At 38.9% G+C, this 19,751-nt stretch overlaps 1 protein-coding gene across 1 annotated transcript in view; it reads right to left on the reverse strand.

The window, feature by feature from the left end:
* GPKOW (G-patch domain and KOW motifs) overlaps window positions 1-19,751 on the reverse strand; it is a 66,890-nt gene that overhangs the window by 25,108 nt on the left and 22,031 nt on the right. The window contains exons 5-6 of the mRNA XM_053696215.1: window positions 14,780-14,981; window positions 14,317-14,449 (exon numbers count right to left, since the gene is read on the reverse strand). Of these exons, the coding sequence (XP_053552190.1) occupies window positions 14,317-14,449; window positions 14,780-14,981 (335 nt within the window). The remainder of the gene's footprint in view (window positions 1-14,316; window positions 14,450-14,779; window positions 14,982-19,751) is intronic.

Genomic DNA, 19,751 nt, shown 5'->3' on the forward strand with positions numbered 1-19,751 from the left:
TGGAGCTGATTCAAGTGTCTCTTCCAGAGACTCAAACCAAAATGCTGCTGCAGCCGTGACAGGCGCAATGCATGCAAGAGGTTGCAATATAAAACCTTGTTGAACAAACATTTTCTTAAGGTAACCCTCTAACTTTTTATCCATTGGATCTGAAAAGGCACAGCTATCCTCCACCGGGATAGTGGTACGCTTAGCTAAAGTAGAAACTGCTCCCTCCACCTTAGGGACCGTTTGCCATAAGTCCCGTGTGGTGGCGTCTATTGGAAACATCTTTCTAAATATCGGAGGGGGTGAGAACGGCACACCGGGTCTATCCCACTCCTTAGTAACAATTTCAGTAAGTCTCTTAGGTATAGGAAAAACGTCAGTACTCGCCGGTACCGCAAAATATTTATCCAACCTACACATTTTCTCTGGTATTGCAACTGTGTTACAATCATTCAGAGCCGCTAACACCTCCCCTAGTAATACACGGAGGTTTTCCAGCTTAAATTTAAAATTTGAAATATCTGAATCCAGTTTGTTTGGATCAGAACCGTCACCCGCAGAATGAAGCTCTCCGTCCTCATGTTCTGCAAATTGTGACGCAGTGTCTGACATGGCCCTAATATTATCAGCGCACTCTGTTCTCACCCCAGAGTGATCACGCTTACCTCTTAGTTCTGGTAATTTAGCCAAAACTTCAGTCATAACAGTAGCCATATCCTGTAATGTGATTTGTAATGGCCGCCCAGATTTACTCGGCGCTACAATATCACGCACCTCCCGAGCGGGAGATGCAGGTACTGACACGTGAGGCGAGTTAGTCGGCATAACTCTCCCCTCGTTGTTTGGTGAAATATGTTCAATTTGTACAGATTGACTTTTATTTAAAGTAGCATCAATACAGTTAGTACATAAATTTCTATTGGGCTCCACTTTGGCTTTAGCACATATAGCACAGATATCTTCCTCTGAATCAGACATGTTTAACACACTAGCAAATAAACTAGCAACTTGGAAATACTTTTCAAGTAATTTACTATAATATGAAAACGTACTGTGCCTATAAGAAGCACAGAAAAAGTTATGACAGTTGAAAATTAATAAACTGAAAAGTTATAGCATCAAATCTTTGTAAAAAACACAATTTTAGCAAAGGATTGCTCCCAGAAATAAACGTTTTTTTATCACAGTCAACTACAATCTCACAGCTCTGCTGTGAGTGATTACCTCCCTCAAAACAAGTTTTGAAGACCCCTGAGTTCTGTAGAGATGAACCGGATCATACAGGGAAGACAATAAACTTCTGACTGAATTTTTTGATGCGTAGCAAAAGCACCAAAAAAGGTCCCTCCCCCTCACACATAACAGTGAGAGAGATCAGTAAACTGTCATAAATTAAATAAAACAACTGCCAAGTGGAAAAAAATAGTGCCCAAAACATTTTTTCACCCAGTACCTCAGAAAATTAAACGATTTTACATGCCAGCAAAAAACGTTTAACATTAATAAATTGAGTGTTATTAAAAAGCCTGTTGCTAGTCCCTGCAAATTAGGCTAAAGTTTTATGCATACAGTATAATTCCAGTGAAGTGCCATTCCCCAGAATACTGAAGTGTAAAATATACATACATGACAGCCTGATACCAGTTGCTGCTACTGCATTTAAGGCTGAGTTTACATTATATCGGTATGGCAGAATTTTCTCATCAATTCCATTGTCAGAAAATAATAAGCTGCTACATACCTCTTTGCAGATTAATCTGCCCGCTGTCCCCTGATCTGAAGTTTACCTCTCCTCAGATGGCCGAGAAACAGCAATATGATCTTAACTACTCCGGCTAAAATCATAGAAAAACTCAGGTAGATTCTTCTTCAAATTCTACCAGAGAAGGAATAACACACTCCGGTGCTATTATAAAATAACAAACTTTTGATTGAAGGTATGAAACTAAGTATAATCACCACAGTCCTCTCACACATCCTATCTATTCGTTGGGTGCAAGAGAATGACTGGTAATGGCAGTTAGGGGAGGAGCTATATAGCAGCTCTGCTGGGTGAATCCTCTTGCACTTCCTGTTGGGGAGGAGTTAATATCCCATAAGTAATGGATGATCCGTGGACTGGATACACTTAACAAGAGAAAAGTAGATCATTCCACCAGGGAAATAGAAGGGCTGGTGTATATTCTTATAGAATCTTTCCAGCCCAGAGATCTTTTTAGAATCGGGGCCTTAGTGACCCCCTCGCCACCAGTCTTATCTTGTAAAGTACAAAAAAAGCCTAAAAACAAAATCCCTACAAATGTCTGCAAGTGGCTGAACTGTAGGTATATGCAGTGTGCTAAATTCATTAAAAGGGTCTCAGTCTTTATGTTAGTTTGTGCAGCCAATTCACTGAATCTCAATCACCTCTCCAGTCTTCACGGATTGTGGACCTGGAGAGATATCAGCAAAACTTTCCCATTGTCTTGTTAACAGACAGACTTTGTTCCAAAGCATTAATTATAAAAAGCAGCAATGTTACACACTAACAGCACCTTGTACTTAAAGGGACAATAAACCCCAAAAATGTCTTTCATGATTCAAGTAGAGAATGCAGTTTTAAACATTCCAATTTACATCTATTATCTAATTTGCTTCATTCTTTAGATATCCTTTGTTGAAGAAATATTAATGCACAAAGGTGAGCCAATCACACAAAGCATCTATGTGCAGCTACCAATCAGCAGCTACTTAGCCTATCTAGATATGCTTTTCAGCAAAGGATATCAAGAGAATGAAGCAAATTAGATAATAGAAGTCAATTAGAAAGTTGTTTAAAATTGCTTGTTCACATGCCCTGAAAATTGCATGCTCTGAAGGTGAGGTTCCGGTGGAGGAGGAGCTAAGTGCACGCACCTGAGCTCTGCTCTCCAGCCCTTTAGCTCTTGGCGGGGGAAATCCTGCGCCCTAACCCACAGAAGAGGCTACACAGTGGGCAGAAAAACAGCATCTCTGGAACCAAGGACAGTGGAACTTCATCCCACTGTTCCAGCACTTGGTCATCCAAATAAGTATCTTTTTCGCTGACTAAAGAGACTACTCAAGGCTAAATACAGCAGTGGAGAACACCTTACACCTCTCAGTAAGGATCGAGGGAACTATAAGGACCTGCTCACACAACCCCAAAGGCGATTGCCCTCTTTACCTGCACTCCGGGCAGAACCGCAAATAGCCTTTTTGCTTGGGGCCCACCCCTGCCCCCCTCTCACCGCCGCCGTACCAACTGGTTTTGCCTTGCCGAGAATCTCCCAACGCACCGGCAGGGACCACAGCAACACTCAGCGCAACACTCGACGCGTCATCAGACTGCTCCGGTTGCCTCCCCCTCCCCCACAGGTGCTGCGCGGGAGGTGGTGAGAGTGAGCTGGCAGTAGCGGAATTACAGAGTGGATTACACCTGTTGAAGAGGTCTCACCGAATTGTTCTCCCTCCTCTCCCACCGTTGCTGCGTGAGAGGAGGTGAGACTGCCGGAATCTGCAGCGCTAGGACGGGGAGACCCACAGGACGGCAGTGTGGAGAGAGTGTTGTGGTGCTGTGGCCCAAATCTCGATGGAACTGAGAGCCAGCACGTATATCTCAAACAGGCGGCATGAGAGGGGGTAAGTGACTATACAAGCTTTCTCTGTAATAAAATTTATCAGCAAGGCTTATCAAAAAGCTCCATACACCGGGGGTTTGTGATTGATCTTATCAAGAGGTATTAGGTTGTGGAAAACTTAGCAAGAGAACAGAGACTAAGGGAACTAAACCTATGGCTGCTTAGAACGAATACCCTCACTAGAGGGCACCCAAAACACACCTCAGACACCTGGGTACTTTCACTATCATTGGTAGCCCTCAATATCAGAGAAGATAAAGGAGGAAAAAAGACAAAGAGGGAGAGGACATAAAAGTGAAAATTACATGCCCTATAACATTAACACATGCTAATTATTTTTTGCTTGGGGCAAATAATCACAAACTTTGGTAACGCCTGGAAAAAGTGCTATCTGAGTTAAACTTTGAAGAGCTTATGCTTAAACACTGTAAAGAATACCTAGGGGTTTTAAAGAAGGAAAGCTCTAAGCCCAGCTGGCTGAACCTGGTTTTAAGCTGATTATAAATGAAAAGATCATCTGATTGTTTCTATTGATATCTGTATCTGCATATAATGTTTGAAATGTATTGAAATTTTTTCGAGCTAATGGTTCCAGGAAAATGGTTAGCTTAAAACTCAAGGGGATATATAGTATATTAATCTGAGCGAAAAATCTAATTTTGTATGGGCTCAAAATAGCTGACACTGGAAAGGGCTACTCTTACCCCATAAGTATTGCACTTTATCCCCCACATGAAAAGCAACTGGTGATGTATTAAAAGAGAGTAAGCAACTTGAGATTAGCAGGCTGAAAAAGCTATATACATAAAGAGAGAAAGGTGGGAACAGGAAAAAGAGTGGGTAAGTCAGAATTGATGGGGGACCATCTAGCTTGACACACCAGATAATTTAAAACAGCCCTTGTGCATAGTACAAGAAGTAGGTAGAGCAAGGGTAGAAAGGGCCCTAAAAAGGTACATTAAGGGTTTTAAAGATAAAGGCAGGCCTATTGCAACGCTTCAATGCTGAGTTAGGGGTAAAAGAAGGAAATAAAAAAATTTTCACGAATATAGAATTTGTGAGCATACATATATCTGTTAGAGATAAATAAATCACATTTGTTTACGGGTCGCACTAAATACTGATCCGAAGGGATTAAAAGATCACCTAGGGAACATATTAAAAGAGGAATAGACACACTAAGATAATATACCTTGATTGAAAACTCAAACAGAGAGAAATACAGGTAACAAAAATAATTTTAAAGGCTGTATAGTCCGCAAAAAACCTGCGTCCTTGATTTTTATCACTTGAGCACACTAAGCACGCGGGTAGAATTGGGGCTCAAAGCATGGAGGGTTTTCTCCTAAATCAGTTTTTTTTATTTCTGGCACAGATCAGGCACCACTGAACGAGAGGTCTGCGACGACTTCACTTGTCTCGCTTCTCTCCCTTACTTTCCTCGCACTCCACCCCCCCCTTCCCTCCCTTCGGGGTCTCCCCCCCCTTTTTTTTTTTTTTTTTTCTCACATAGCACGTTAACGTTTATTCTTGACACAGGGTGGTTTTTCTTCTTTTTTTCTTTTTCACGTTTATGGATAAATTTATCACTTCACCATCACTCACTGGCAAACCGATTCCAGGCATGGCAGCGGCAGCTAAAAACAAGGACCGCAGGAACAAGAACCTTACAGGAACACTGGTAGAGCCTCTTATAGAAACAACGCCCTCAAAACTTCAAAATATATCAATCTCACACGAAACACAAAACCTGGTAGCTAGTATTTTAGAGGCTATCGCCCCAAAATTTGACTCACTGAAAAATGAAATTAGACAGGATATATCGCTACTGACCTTAGAGGTCAGACAATTCTCACAAAGAATTCAAGAGGCAGAGCAGAGAATCTCAGATCTGGAGGATACAACAAATACATATGTGGCAAAAACGGAAGATAACCAGCTCACAATCTTGAAACTTCAAGCTAAAATTGAAGATTTAGAAAATAGATCAAGGAGGAATAACTTGAGGATTATAGGCCTCCCAGAGTCATTCAAACAAGATGAGCTTATGACACATCTTTTGCCCCAACTGTTAAAAATTCCCCCAACACAAACACCCATACTGATTGAGAGGGTTCACAGATTGGGGAGAGCTCCTGACAAGACCCATTATCACAAAGTTCTTGAACTTTCAGGATAAGATTAGGTTTCTTCAATCTTATCGCAAAAAACAACCTATCTTTCATAATGAAAATAAAATTCTGCTATTTCAGGACTTCTCTATAGAGACCTCCTTAAAGAGGAGGGAGCTCTCCCTGGTCTGTGGCAGAATGCTAAAAATGGGCTGGCAGGCAACTGTCATTTTCCCAGCCACACTCAAACTTACATTAGAAGGTCAAACGTTTCTTTTTGACTCAGCAGAGGAAGCCGAGAAAAAGATATCTGAACATGGGGTCAAAGGTCTACCCCATAGAAGTTAGTTTACTATTGAGATCCTATGAATGCTTATCATATTTTTGTTAGAGACAAATCTTTATGCTTTATGTGTGTTTTTTTTTTTTTTTTCTCTTTCTTTCTCTCTCTCTCTTCCCTCCCCCCCCCCCCTCCGGCGTCTGCCCTCCATTGCACAAAATTAACTCTCCCACAAATAGAATAAAAATCAAGCTATGAATAAAGATATTAAAATTACCTCTTGGAACATAGGTGGGATTGTCTCACCAATTAAGCGAAAAACAATACTGGCACATTTACAGAAAATAAAACACCCACATAGCTCTAATCCAAGAAACACATCTTAACACTGAAGAATCGTCCAAGCTAAAATCTTCTTGGGTGGCTGAATGTATTTTTGCTCCCTCAATCAAAAGGAAAAAGGGAGTGGCTATTCTCTTAGGGAAGAAATTAAATTATGAAAAACTAGACACATGGATCGACCCGCTTAGTAGATTTATAATATTAAAACTAAAGATATCAAACTCAACATACACTTTATGCAATCTGTATGCACCTAACATAATTGAATATGGGTTTTGGGACTCTCTCCAATCAAAAATCTTGGAAATGGCGGAAGGGCATATAATCATCGCAGGGGACTTTAATATGTCCCCGCGAGCCCCCCTAGACAGATTAAGATTTGGAGTAGCACAGAGAATAAATAAGAAAGACAAGCTAGAAAGCAAAATATTTAAATCATTTATGCGGAACCTAGCAGTCAGAGATGTCTGGAGGGCACAAAACCCTGACAGCAAAAAGTACACGTTACTCCAAAACAACTAAATCGCTATCTAGAATTGACCTTATGTTAATCAATGATAGTTTATATCAAAGAGGGGTTAAATCACAAATCGCAGATATTCTGATCTCCGATCACGCACCAATCACATTATATATTCCAGATAAAAACATTTCTGTTAAAAAACAAAGCTTCTTTTTTCCCAAGCACTTTATTAAAATTGCAAAGTTTAGAGATTGGCTTAAAAGAAAATGGGAAGACTATTTTCAAAACAACAAAAATTCAGTCTCTAGCCCAGTAACTCTGTGGGAAGCAGCAAAAGCGGTACTAAGGGGGGACATAATTGCATACACAGCGAATATTAGAAGGGAAACCCGCCTGAGAGAGACACAAATAATTGCTACGGTAACTAACGCCTACAATAGATACTTGAACCTCCCCTCAGATGAGAACTGGAAGAGGTACATTAAGGCCAAAGAGGATAGAGATACTTTCTTAGTCCTGAATGCTACACAAGCAAACTTAAGATACCAATCAAATCTTTACAAATTTGGTAATAAGTCAGGTAAAATGTTGGCGAAATTAGTAAAAAACTCGAAATCTTCGAAATTAATTGAAGCAATACAAATTAACGGCAAACTACTTACCTCACCAGAGGAAATAACTGAATCATTTTTTCAATATTATAATTCAATATACACGGCTGACTCAGTCAATATAAATAAAAGGGACAGTTTCTGGGAAGACATTAATATTACAAAAATCTCTCCTGATTTTAATTTGACACTAAACGCCCCAATAACAGAACTAGAGGTAATGCAGGCAATTCAAGCTCTGAAAGGTGAAAAAGCGCCAGGTCCTGACGCTTTGCCAAACGAATTCTACAAAAGCTTGGACAAAGTAATTGTTCCTCATTTAACTATCCTTTACAACCACCTCTTTCAACAGAATAACCAAATACCCCCCAGTTTCCTAGCATCACACACGATCCTCATACCCAAAGCAGGAAAAGATCCACAACGCAGAGAATCTTATAGACCCATCGCACTGTTGAACACGGACTATAAGATTTTTGCTTCAATTTTGGCCAAAAGAATGCAAAAAGGCTTACCTGAGGTGATTCATAGCGATCAAGTAGGTTTTCTTCTTAAAAGAAGTTCCTCATCTAAAATTAGACAACTGCTCTTATCCATTGATTATTTTAAAAATAGTGAAGGCAAGCCTGATCAGAATCAGGACGCAGCGGTAATAGCAATCGATGCTGAGAAGGCATTTGACCGAGTTAGCCATGACCATATCTTAAACACCTTGAAACAATATGGATTTCAAGAGAAATTCTTAAATTTAGTAAATAATCTTTGCTCCCAGGCATCATCTACACTAGTAATTCATGGGCAGGAATCTAAGAGCATTCGACTAGGGCAAGGCACGAGACAGGGATGCCCGCTTTCGCCACTTCTGTTTGATTTGGCGATTGAACCTCTAGCTATAAAAATCAGAAAACATGTTGAAGGAATCAAAATTCACAATAAAGAACTGAAAGTGGCTCTATATGCGGACGATCTGCTAGTATATGTCTCTAACACCGCTAAGAATATTCCAATAGTACTTAATATAATTGAACACTTCGGATATTTTGCAGGGTATAGAATGAATAAACAAAAGACAGAACTGCTCTGGTTAAGAAAGACTGACACCTCTCAAATAAACAATCCATTTAAAACAGTCATAGACTCATTTAGATACCTAGGGATTATAGTCTCATCCAATCCCCGAGAGTGGTACTCTTTAAATATAACCCCAATGATTACAAATGCAATCACATTAATGAGAGACTGGCAGAAATTGCCTCTTTCCCTTTCGGGTCGTACTGCTCTATATAAAATGGTAATCCTACCAAAGATAACATACATTCTGCAGAATCTCCCATTGTTCATAAAAGCACAAGATATCAAGAAATTCAATCAGGCGCTTCGCAAATTCATATGGCAGACAAGGAAACCTAGAATCTCGCTGCAGAGATTATATCTAGCAAAACAATTCGCGGGACTAGCCCTTCCTAACTTATATCTTTACAATCTAGTTTTCCTAGGCCGAATTGCGGCAGACTGGATAGCAGAAGCCGACTATTTTACGGACAATAGATTAGAGAACAGCATAATCTACCCCCTGAAGCCAATATCATTACTTCATACACCGGCTCATCTAATTCCCAAACAGGTGAAGACCCATAAAACTATATACATAATAATACAGGCATGGAAAAAGATTGGAGCACTAATGGGTATAAACACGAATATCCCCAGATACCAAACCTTTCTAGGGAACCCAGAATTTCAAGAGGGCTCTCAAGCTCCCCATTTGAAGAGATGGCAGGAACAAGGGCTTAAATGCACCACACAGCTTTACCACTTAGACTCAGGAATCATCAAAACTTTCCATGAGCTGAAACTGGAATTTAATCTTGACAACCAAGACTTCTTTGCTTACTTGCAAGTCAGACATTATACTAGCCAGCTACGAGCCCAATTCAACTGGAAATGGACCTGGGGGAAACTGGAATCATGGCCAACCCTGATTAAGGCAGGTCAATGTTCGATTTCCCCATGGTATACCTATCTTAACTCGAAAGAAGGTGGTAGCAATGTAGAGAAACTAGCTCAGAAATGGTCAGATCAACTACCTACGAGCATAGATAAGGAAGTACACATTATGAGATCCCTGACACTCCTCCATAATTCCACTATTTCTGAAACCTGGAGAGAGTCCCACATAAAGGTTCTATATCAAACATATTATACACCAGACAAGGCTCATAGATGGAACAATAAGGAATTCAATATATGTCCAAAATGTAGTATGTTAGCCGCAGACTTAATACATATGGTATGGTCATGCCCTAAAATCAAACAATTTTGGTACAGATTAGAATTCTGGCTATTAAAAAGGGTGAAAACCGATTTGTTTAAATTTAACCTACTAACCATAATCTTTCTGTCAAGAAATAAGGAAGACTTCAGAGATGCCAAATTAGTGAACCTAGTAATCTTAGCTGCAAGGAACTTGATTTTTAAAAAATGGAAAACTAGATTTACACCCACGACGAATGAAGTAAAGAACTACCTTAAAAAACAATATCGGATCGAACAACTGGCCACAGATCTGAACTCAGAGCAAGAAATTACAGTTTTTTTTTAGCAAATGGTCTAAATTCATTAAAAGTTTTTCTCTAGCAGAAGTGGAATATATGATAACTCCATTTCAAAGCTCTGAAATAGTACAATTGGGCGCCTGGTAGTGGGGGGCGGGCGCGGGTGGGGGTGGGGGAGGGGGGAGAGAAACGTTTTTTTTTTTGTTTTTTTTTCTCAAATATTAAGTTAAAAACTCCAACAGTGTTTCATAAAAAATGGAAGTAAATTGAAATGATAAACGGTATATGGTGGATAGTCCCATTCTTATGAAGCTTGTATTTACAAATAAGGATGATTGGACACATTTACTGCAACATTAATTTCTTTATTTCTTGTAGCTGTTATACAAAACTGTTTTGACTGTTCCATGATTACATTTGTGGCATTGTTGGTACAAAATAAAAAAATAAAAAATTGCTTGTTCAATCTGAATCATGAAAGAAAAAAATGTGGGTTTAATGTCCCTTTAACAAAACCCTGATTATTTACAAGTATTCACGTTAATCCTCCAGCTGCCAGAGATGTGTACAACTTGACTTTAACACTACTTTAGGTTTCACACCCCTTTTGGGTCCTGCAATCCATCCAGGTCCGGACTGGCCTACCAGGACACCGGGGAAATGTGTTGTGAAGTCAGTTATTCTACAGCTGCTCAATCACTCAGAGAAGGCCCAGGCGCTCTGCGGTAAATGAGTCTGCACGCAGCACACACTGTACATGAGGAGTGAGGATGGGGGGAGGGAAAGCAGTAGCAAATGCGCACCCTCCAAGTAGGGTTGCCATTATTGCCGCTTTAAAGGGGGACAAATATAAAAAAATACATCTGTCAGGGTTCTTATAATGGAACATTATACAAAACATTTCTTTAAACAGCCCCTCACATGTATTTTTCATAAGTGTCCTCCCTTAAAGCGCCAATATGGCAACCCTACGGCTCTAATTCATCTGCAGCTGGTGGAGCCAGCGACAGCACCTGGACTCTTCTACAACAGAAGTCTACATCATGTTACTGGGGTGATGTGTGTGGGAGAAGCAGTTACTAGAAACTTATGCTGCAGTCCGTCAGGTAACTTCTTTTAAGAGTTCCTGTAATGCAGTTCCTTGCCCTGCAGGAATGGCTTAGCACATATTGCTGTCTTTGCAGGGCAAGTAACACTCAATAGATCAACCCTTCTTAAACCTAATGTAGGGGTCGTGGTAGCAGTGGGAAGCTTTTTTTTAAAAAAAAATTCTTTATTTAATTTTTTTTTTTTAAATTATAAGTGTAGCGCTGCAAGAGCGCTAAAATTATAGGCAGTGCCAGACTCGGAGCCTGAGGTCGAGACGAGGAGGAAATAGTCACTTGACTTCTGTGACTAGTGCCCGCAGAGCAAGCAAGCGCTCTAACTGAATTGGGAGGCAGACAAGCAGTTCGCGCGGGAGGAAGCCATTTCCTTTTTCCCACGCCTGTACACACTCTGTCAGTGTGACTGACTGTGCTGACAGAGTGCAGTCAGAGGTTCATAGATTGCCTGATCCCGGTCCGGATAGCATCTCTCTCCTGTGCGTTATTTACAGCCTGTCAGCAACCGTCACAGGAAGAGAGGTAACAGAGGTGAGGACAGTGAATTAATGTTGGTAAATTTACACTATCTGCCTTCCTTGCTTCTTTCCCCGACTAGATAAGACCCCATCCTGCCGATTAGGGTCACAGAGCTTTGCAGACCATAAATTCTGCCTGTAACTTCTTAGGTGAAACTTTATGGCCTTATTTTAACCCTTAGCTACCACTGGGAGATATGTCAACAAATAACAATTGTTCTGTATTGTTAAAATGTCTCATACACACTTTCTCAGAAGACAGACATGTACATACATTTATGTGTGGGATAAGTGTATATTTTCAATGTGTTTGTGAAACTCAGAACATGGGACTTTTGTACATTAGGGTTATACTAGCCATTTTGATAGATATATTTGAAAGAATAAGTTAAGCACGAGCATTAGTATGACACTATTGGCGCACAGCTCCAATCTGAGGATATGTATTTGGGATGTTACCGATACAATGGAAGTACATATAAATCCACAGAGACATAAACTACTGGTTTTAATGTATAGCTATAGGATTCACACTATACTATGTACTATTAAAGGGTAACTTACTGGGATTATCCAACTAGTAATGTTTCTGACAGTTATGTATAACGACATAGGAAAGCGCTAACTTTCTCATTGTATAACATGATATTGTCCCCACAATTATGTATAGTTGACTTGTATGTATTGGTAAAACATTAAACCTACGCAGGACTTCTGCACATTAGTGATATATTTGTCATTTTACATATAATCTTGGTATTTCTCGGGCATAAGTATGCTACAAGGGATTGGCCATTTAGACTGTTGGCACGTAGTTTCAATCTGAGTAGATTTATTGAGGATGCTATGAATATAAATATATAAGTGTTTGGAAGTATATGCTTTACCTTGTATGTAACACGATATTCTCATGTCTATGATCACTTATATTCTTATAGTTCAGGTTTGTAAAACTCTCTCAGATATTATGTAGTAGTGCAACTGTTGTGTAGGATATAGGGAGACACTTTTATTAGTGTTTACCCACGATTAAGCTAAAAGCTATGTAAATTAAATATTTACTGGATACTTACCTATTATGCTACCTACAAGTGCACTAGCATCGATAGAGTTAATCTTGAATGCTAAAGGTTACGTCAGGTCTAATCAGCATGATTTAAGGAGGCTGTGTAGCCAGTAACAGCACGGTCTATGAGTAAGGCAGTAGCTGAAACGCGTATTTCTTTCTTGAAACACTCAGCATGATCCACTTTGTATACCTATTTTATATACCCGGGGTTACGTAAAAAAATTGTGTGAAATGGGGTCGCAAGTGGAAAAAGTTTAAGAAGGGCTGCAATAGATTAAGCCCTACCTCCCCCTTCTGTTTTTTCTTGGAATTAACCTATTGGCTGCCAAAGGAGACAGAAATCAAAGCTAAGGTACAATACATTTCTTAAAAAAGTACAGCAAGCAATATATTTAGAACATATCTATCTGCCATGCTGGGTGAGGTACATCGGAGATATTGCAGGTTCGATTCAAGACCAACGCAATAAAATGAATATAGCAATAAAGTGAGTGACACTATTTCATTTCCCAGTGCATATAAATGTTATATGTACATACCTTAATAAAAAAATAAAAAAAACAATTTTATCCTTCACTGAGTGAATAACTTGCTGCTGGTGTGAGAGAGAAAGAGAAAAAGAGAGAGATTTACAAACAATTGCGCTCACAGGTCTTTCACAAAACAAAATAAGAATTTATTGGAACATTTGAGAATATAATTCCCTTCATCAGCTGAAACAAAACGTTCCAATAAATTCTTATTTTCGTTTGTGAAAGAACTGTGAGTGCAATTGTTTGTTACTATATTGAGCCATATTTTTGCACCCAGGGAGCTGGCATCTGGTGGGTTGGTCTGATAACTGGATTAAAAGGGACAGTCAAGTAAAAAAAAAAAAAAAAAAAAAAAAAAAAAAAAAAAAAAAACACACACACCTTTCATGATTCAAATAGGGCATGTAATTTTAAACAACTTTCCAATTTACTTTTATCACCAATTTTGCTTTGTTCTCTTAGTATTCTTAGTTGAAAGCTAAACCTAGGAGGTTTATATGCTAATTTCTTAGACCTTGAAGACTGCCTCTAATCTAAATGCATTTTGACCACTAGAGGGCATTAGTTCATGTACTTCATATACATAACATTGAGCTCATGCATGTGAAGTGACCTAGGAGTGAGCACTGATTGGCTAAAATGCAAGTCTGAAAAGAACTGAAATAAGGGGGCAGTCTGCAGAGGCTTAAATACAAGGTAATAACAGAGGTAAAAAGTGTATTAATATAACCCTGTTGGTTATGCAAAACCGGGGAATCAGTAATCAAGGGACTTGAATATGAAAGAACAAACTTTTATTTCAACATGTATTTTGTCAGTTGACGTTTCGGTTATACAGGCTCAAGTCTATAGCTGAAACATCGACTGACAAAATACATGTTGAAATCAAGAAATAAAAGTTTGTTCTTTCATATTCAAGTCCTGTGAGTGCCCTCATTCTTGGAAATTTACTATATAATGGTAAAAAAAAAAAAAAGGCAAATATTCCTTCACACAGACAATGATGTGTTGTCATTATACAGTAAAATAACTGACTGGTGTGTACGCACCTAGTAATCTCTCAGTTAATGTTATGTATTTTTGTTGACCTGCTGTGTGTACTCACTTAAATCCTTTGCATTCTTTTTATATTCTGAACTGCTGACCAAGCGGAGAGCGAACTGTGACACAGTGACCACCTTTCCACTAATGGCAAGCTTGACCATAGCACGAGAATTGTCTGGGTCGAGACCCTCTACCTGCAACAAGAATGGAGTGAGGATTAAACTAAAAATGCAGAGTAGAATACAGATTTTGAAATATAAAAAACAAACACATGGACACTTTTCCTAAAGAATGACATCATTTAAAGAAATAGGAACACTCACTTTATAAATGTACCTTTGGGAAAGGTACAACATGCTGACAAATTCAAAATTTGCTAGGCTTCGCACCTAAATTCATTTGTTAGGGATTATTCTAGATGGCTGACAATCATAACAAGTTGTGTGTGTGCACGAACAAACAATAAAATGAATGTTTTCATGCTTCGGACAGATTATTAAAAGTTCGAGTTTGTTTACACGCACCTTTCCATAAAGGTCTTTGTGAGCACCACTTTGTATTTCCACCGCACTGCCCTTGCCCAGGCCTTTTGACTCTTCTTCTGGGACCTCCCCTGGTTTCGGCGGTTTACGAGGTTTCTGATCCTCCAGATTCTTCAGCGCTGTGCGGTCAGCACCCAACCCCAGACCCTTAGGACGCAGCTTCTGCTCTAGTGGTTTCACATCCCTACAGGAACCCAATGAAAGGAAGATTTAAACAAAGTGACAGGGTCCAATATCCCCACTACACAACTAAAAACTTCAGAAAGTGATCAAGATGAACAAAGAAATTGGAGTAAGGTAAGCTCACCAGTGCAGGTGTGAAATTGAAACTTGGAAGTAGGGTACAAACATTACTTTTATTTACAACAAGATACCAAAATATTTTAGTTGGGAGAAATGTCCCCCCCCCCCCCCCCATTACTATAATGCCACTAAAGAGCAGATTTATATAAAATACTGAGTTCTGGTAAAGGCTCATTAAATATTTACTAGAGTTTAAAAAAGGGACATTGTACACTAGATTTTTTTCTTTGCATAAATGTTTTGTAGCTGATGACCATCTCTGGGTGATTTTGTAACAATGTATAGTATTGATTATTTTTTTAATAACATTGTGCTGATTTTCCGAGTCCTAACCAAGCCCCATAGTGTCAGATGTATACACGCGTTTACAGACTCCTGCAGACTCGTTTATGTTATCTGTCTTTTCATATGCATGGAAGGGGGGGGGGGGGGAAGAAAGTGTCTGCTCTTCTCGTTTGCCCAGCCCCTTTCACTGGGTGTCCCAGCCTAACCTCATCAAAAGTCGTTTTTAAAAGGTTTAATGCTGGATTTTTAGATCAGTATCTGTGCATCTTATTCTTTATAGTAGTGTCTATTACATGCAGTAATATGAAAATTGGAGTATACTGTCCCTTTAATAAAAAAAATTCCCCAAGTTGGTTAAAGTTTAAAGAGACATTATACACTAGATTTTTCTTTATATAAATGTTTTGTAGATGATCCATTTATTTAGCCTATACAGTTTTTTTTGTTTTTTAATTTATAGGTTTTGCTTATTTTTAAATAACATTGCGCCGATTTTCAGACTAACAAAGCCCCAAATATTTACTGATGTATGCCTACTCCAGCTTGCTCCTGTTTGTGTAAAGAGTCTTTTCATATGCAGGGGGAGGGAGTGTCTGCTTTTTTTGCTATAGAACTACTTGCAGTGGGTGTTCCAGCTAACCTTTTTAACAGTGCTAAACTGGGAGCTTCTAAGTAAGTTTTTAAACTGTCTTATACAGGAATTTTAGATCAGTATCTGTGCATAGTCTTTATAGTAGTGTCTATTACATGCAGCAAAATAAAAATTGGTGTATACTGTCCCTTTAAGAGACATTGTACACTAGATTTTTCTTTGCATAAATGTTTTGTAGATGATTCATTTATATCGCCCATCTGGGTGTTTTTGTAAAAATGTATAGTTCAGTACATTGTGTTGATTTTCAGACTCCTAACCAAGCCCCAAAGTTTTAGCTGTATACAGACTTCAGACTGCTTCTGTTTGTATAATGTGTCTTTTCATATGCAGCGGAGGGGAAGGATCTGCTATCAGCCCCTTATAGTGAGTGTACCAGGTTAACCTCATCAACAGTGCTAAATTGGGAGCTTCTAAGTAAGTTTTTTTTTAAAGGTTTTATACTGGATTTTTATATCCGTATGTGTGCATATTATTCTTTATAGTAGTGCCTACTGTCCCTTTTAATGGTGTTTATCCAGATATTATCCAAAGACAACAGAGCTGTTCTTGATGCCTTCTATACAATAGACACACAAAAGCAGGGAAATTAGAATGGCTACATGAAGTATCAAGGTATATGCAAGAGGTAATTACAGCTGCCAATAACAAGTCACTGTGTCAGTTGTGCAAATGTCAAGGACCCTCGCCAAATAATCAGTAGGTCGTCTAGGTAACGTTTATATAGAATGTTAGGTTTAGAATAAATGCACAGTGCCAGATGTTTTTTATCTGTGTCCATATAAAGATTGACATACAAGGGTGCCATGTTCAAATCCATGGCTGTCCCAGATGTTTGTAGGTAAAATGTCTGTTCAATGCAAAAGTAATTGAGTTTAAGACAAAGCTCAAGTAACCTCAACACAAATTCAACTGGGGGCCCACATACGGATATAACCAAAGGATCTGTTCAATTGCTAGTATCCCCTCATCATTTGGGATAATTGTGTAAAGGATAGATACATCAAGAGTAACCAGCCAATCAGATTTCTCAATTGTATCCAGTGTGTTTAAAACGTTAATATCACTGGAGTCTCTTGGGTACAACTGCATGTTCATTGCGAGGTTGTGGTTGGCTGTCAACATATATGGCAAGGGGTTGTAGCAGTGAACCACGCACCAACACAACTGGCCTGGCAGGTGGATTAGTCAACCCCTTAAGTATCTTGGCGTGTGTAAAGTATAGGACTAATAAGGTTAGGTGTAGTCAAATAGTGTTCTGGTCCAACCAATTGTGGTATAGTCAGCAAGTGTCCTGATGGCTTCACGTTCCCCAGGTGTTAGGTTGTGTCTAACTGGTACCTTTTTTAAAGAGACATTCCTGTCAAAAGTGAACTTTACACAGATGATTCACATTGTTGAATAGAAACATATTTACAATACACATATACAAGCAAATTTGCTTCTATTTAGTTATCACTGTTTTATTGTTGGCATTTCTTTCATGTAATTAACAAGAGTCCATGAGCTAGTGACGTATGGGATATACATTCCTACCAGGAGGGGCAAAGTTTCCCAAACCTTAAAATGCCTATAAATACACCCCTCACCACACCCACAAATCAGTTTTACAAACTTTGCCTCCGATGGAGGTGGTGAAGTAAGTTTGTGCTAGATTCTACGTTGATATGCGCTCCGCAGCAAGTTGGAGCCCGGTTTTCCTCTCAGCGTGCAGTGAATGTCAGAGGGATGTGAGGAGAGTATTGCCTATTGAATGCAGTGATCTCCTTCTAAGGGGTCTATTTCATAGGTTCTCTGTTATCGGTCGTAGAGATTCATCTCTTACCTCCCTTTTCAGATCGACGATATACTCTTATATTTACCATTTCCTCTACTGATTCTCGTTTCAGTACTGGTTTGGCTTTCTACAAACATGTAGATGAGTGTCCTGGGGTAAGTAAATCTTATTTTCTGTGACACTCTAAGCTATGGTTGGGCACTTTGTTTATAAAGTTCTAAATATATGTATTCAAACATTTATTTGCCTTGACTCAGAATGTTCAACTTTCCTTATTTCCAGACAGTCAGTTTCATATTTGGGATTATGCTTTAATTATCATATTTTTCTTACCTCAAAAAATTTGACTTTTTTCCCTGTGGGCTGTTAGGCTCGCGGGGGCTGAAAATGCTTCATTTTATTGCGTCATTCTTGGCGCGGACTTTTTTGGCGCAAAAATTCATTTCCGTTTCCGGCGTCATACGTGTCGCCGGAAGTTGCGTCATTTTTTTGACGTTATTTTGCGCCAAAAATGTCGGCGTTCCGGATGTGGCGTCATTTTTGGCGCCAAAAGCATTTAGGCGCCAAATAATGTGGGCGTCTTATTTGGCGCCAAAAAAATATGGGCGTCGCTTTTGTCTCCACATTATTTCAGTCTCATTTTTCATTTGCTTCTGGTTGCTAGAAGCTTGATGTTTGGCATTTTTTTCCCATTCCTGAAACTGTCTTATAAGGAATTTGATCTATTTTGCTTTATATGTTGTTTTTTCTCTTACATATTGCAAGATGTCTCACGTTGCATCTGAGCCAGAAGATACTACAGGAAAACCTCTGCCTGCTGGATCTACCAAAGCTAAGTGTATCTGCTGTAAACTTTTGGTAGCTATTCCTCCAGCTGTTGTTTGTATTAAATGTCATGACAAACTTGTTAATGCAGATAATATTTCCTTTAGTGATGTACCATTGCCTGTTGCAGTTCCCTCAACATCTAAGGTGCAGAATGTTCCTGATAACATAAGAGATTTTGTTTCTGAATCCATAAAGAAGGCTTTGTCTGTTATTTCTCCTTCTAGTAAACGTAAAAAGTCTTTTAAATCTTCTCTCTCTACAGATGAATTTTTAAATGAACACCATCATTCTGATTCTTTGGACTCTTCTGGTTCAGAGGATTCTGTCTCAGAGATTGATGCTGATAAATCTTCATATTTATTTAAGATGGAATTTATTCGCTCTTTACTTAAAGAAGTACTAATTGCTTTAGAAATAGAGGATTCTAGTCCTCTTGATACTAATTCTATTCGTTTGGATAAGGTTTTTAAAGCTCCTGCGGTTATTCCAGAAGTCTTTCCTGTTCCTAATGCTATTTCTGCAGTAATTGCTAAGGAATGGGATAGATTGGGTAATTCATTTACTCCTTCTAAACGTTTTAAGCAATTATATCCTGTTCCGCCTGACAGATTAGAATTTTGGGACAAAATCCCTAAAGTTGATGGGGCTATTTCTACCCTTGCTAAACGTACTACCATTCCTACATCGGATGGTACCTCGTTTAAGGATCCTTTAGATAGAAAAATTGAATATTTTCTAAGAAAAGCTTATCTATGTTCAGGTAATCTTCTTAGACCTGCTATATCATTGGCTGATGTTGCTGCAGCTTCAACTTTTTGGTTGGAAACTCTAGCGCAACAAGTAACAAATCGTGATTCTCATGATATTATTATTCTTCTCCAGCATGCTAATAATTTCATCTGTGATGCCATTTTTGATATTATTAGAGTTGATGTTAGATTTATGTCTCTGGCTATCTTAGCCAGAAGAGCTTTATGGCTTAAGACTTGGAATGCTGATATGGCTTCTAAATCAACTCTACTTTCCATTTCTTTCCAGGGAAACAAATTATTTGGTTCTCAGTTGGATTCTATTATTTCAACTGTTACTGGTGGGAAAGGAACTTTTTT

This window comes from Bombina bombina, chromosome 12 (assembly GCF_027579735.1).
Source record: "Bombina bombina isolate aBomBom1 chromosome 12, aBomBom1.pri, whole genome shotgun sequence".
Classification (NCBI taxonomy): Eukaryota; Metazoa; Chordata; class Amphibia; order Anura; family Bombinatoridae; genus Bombina; species Bombina bombina.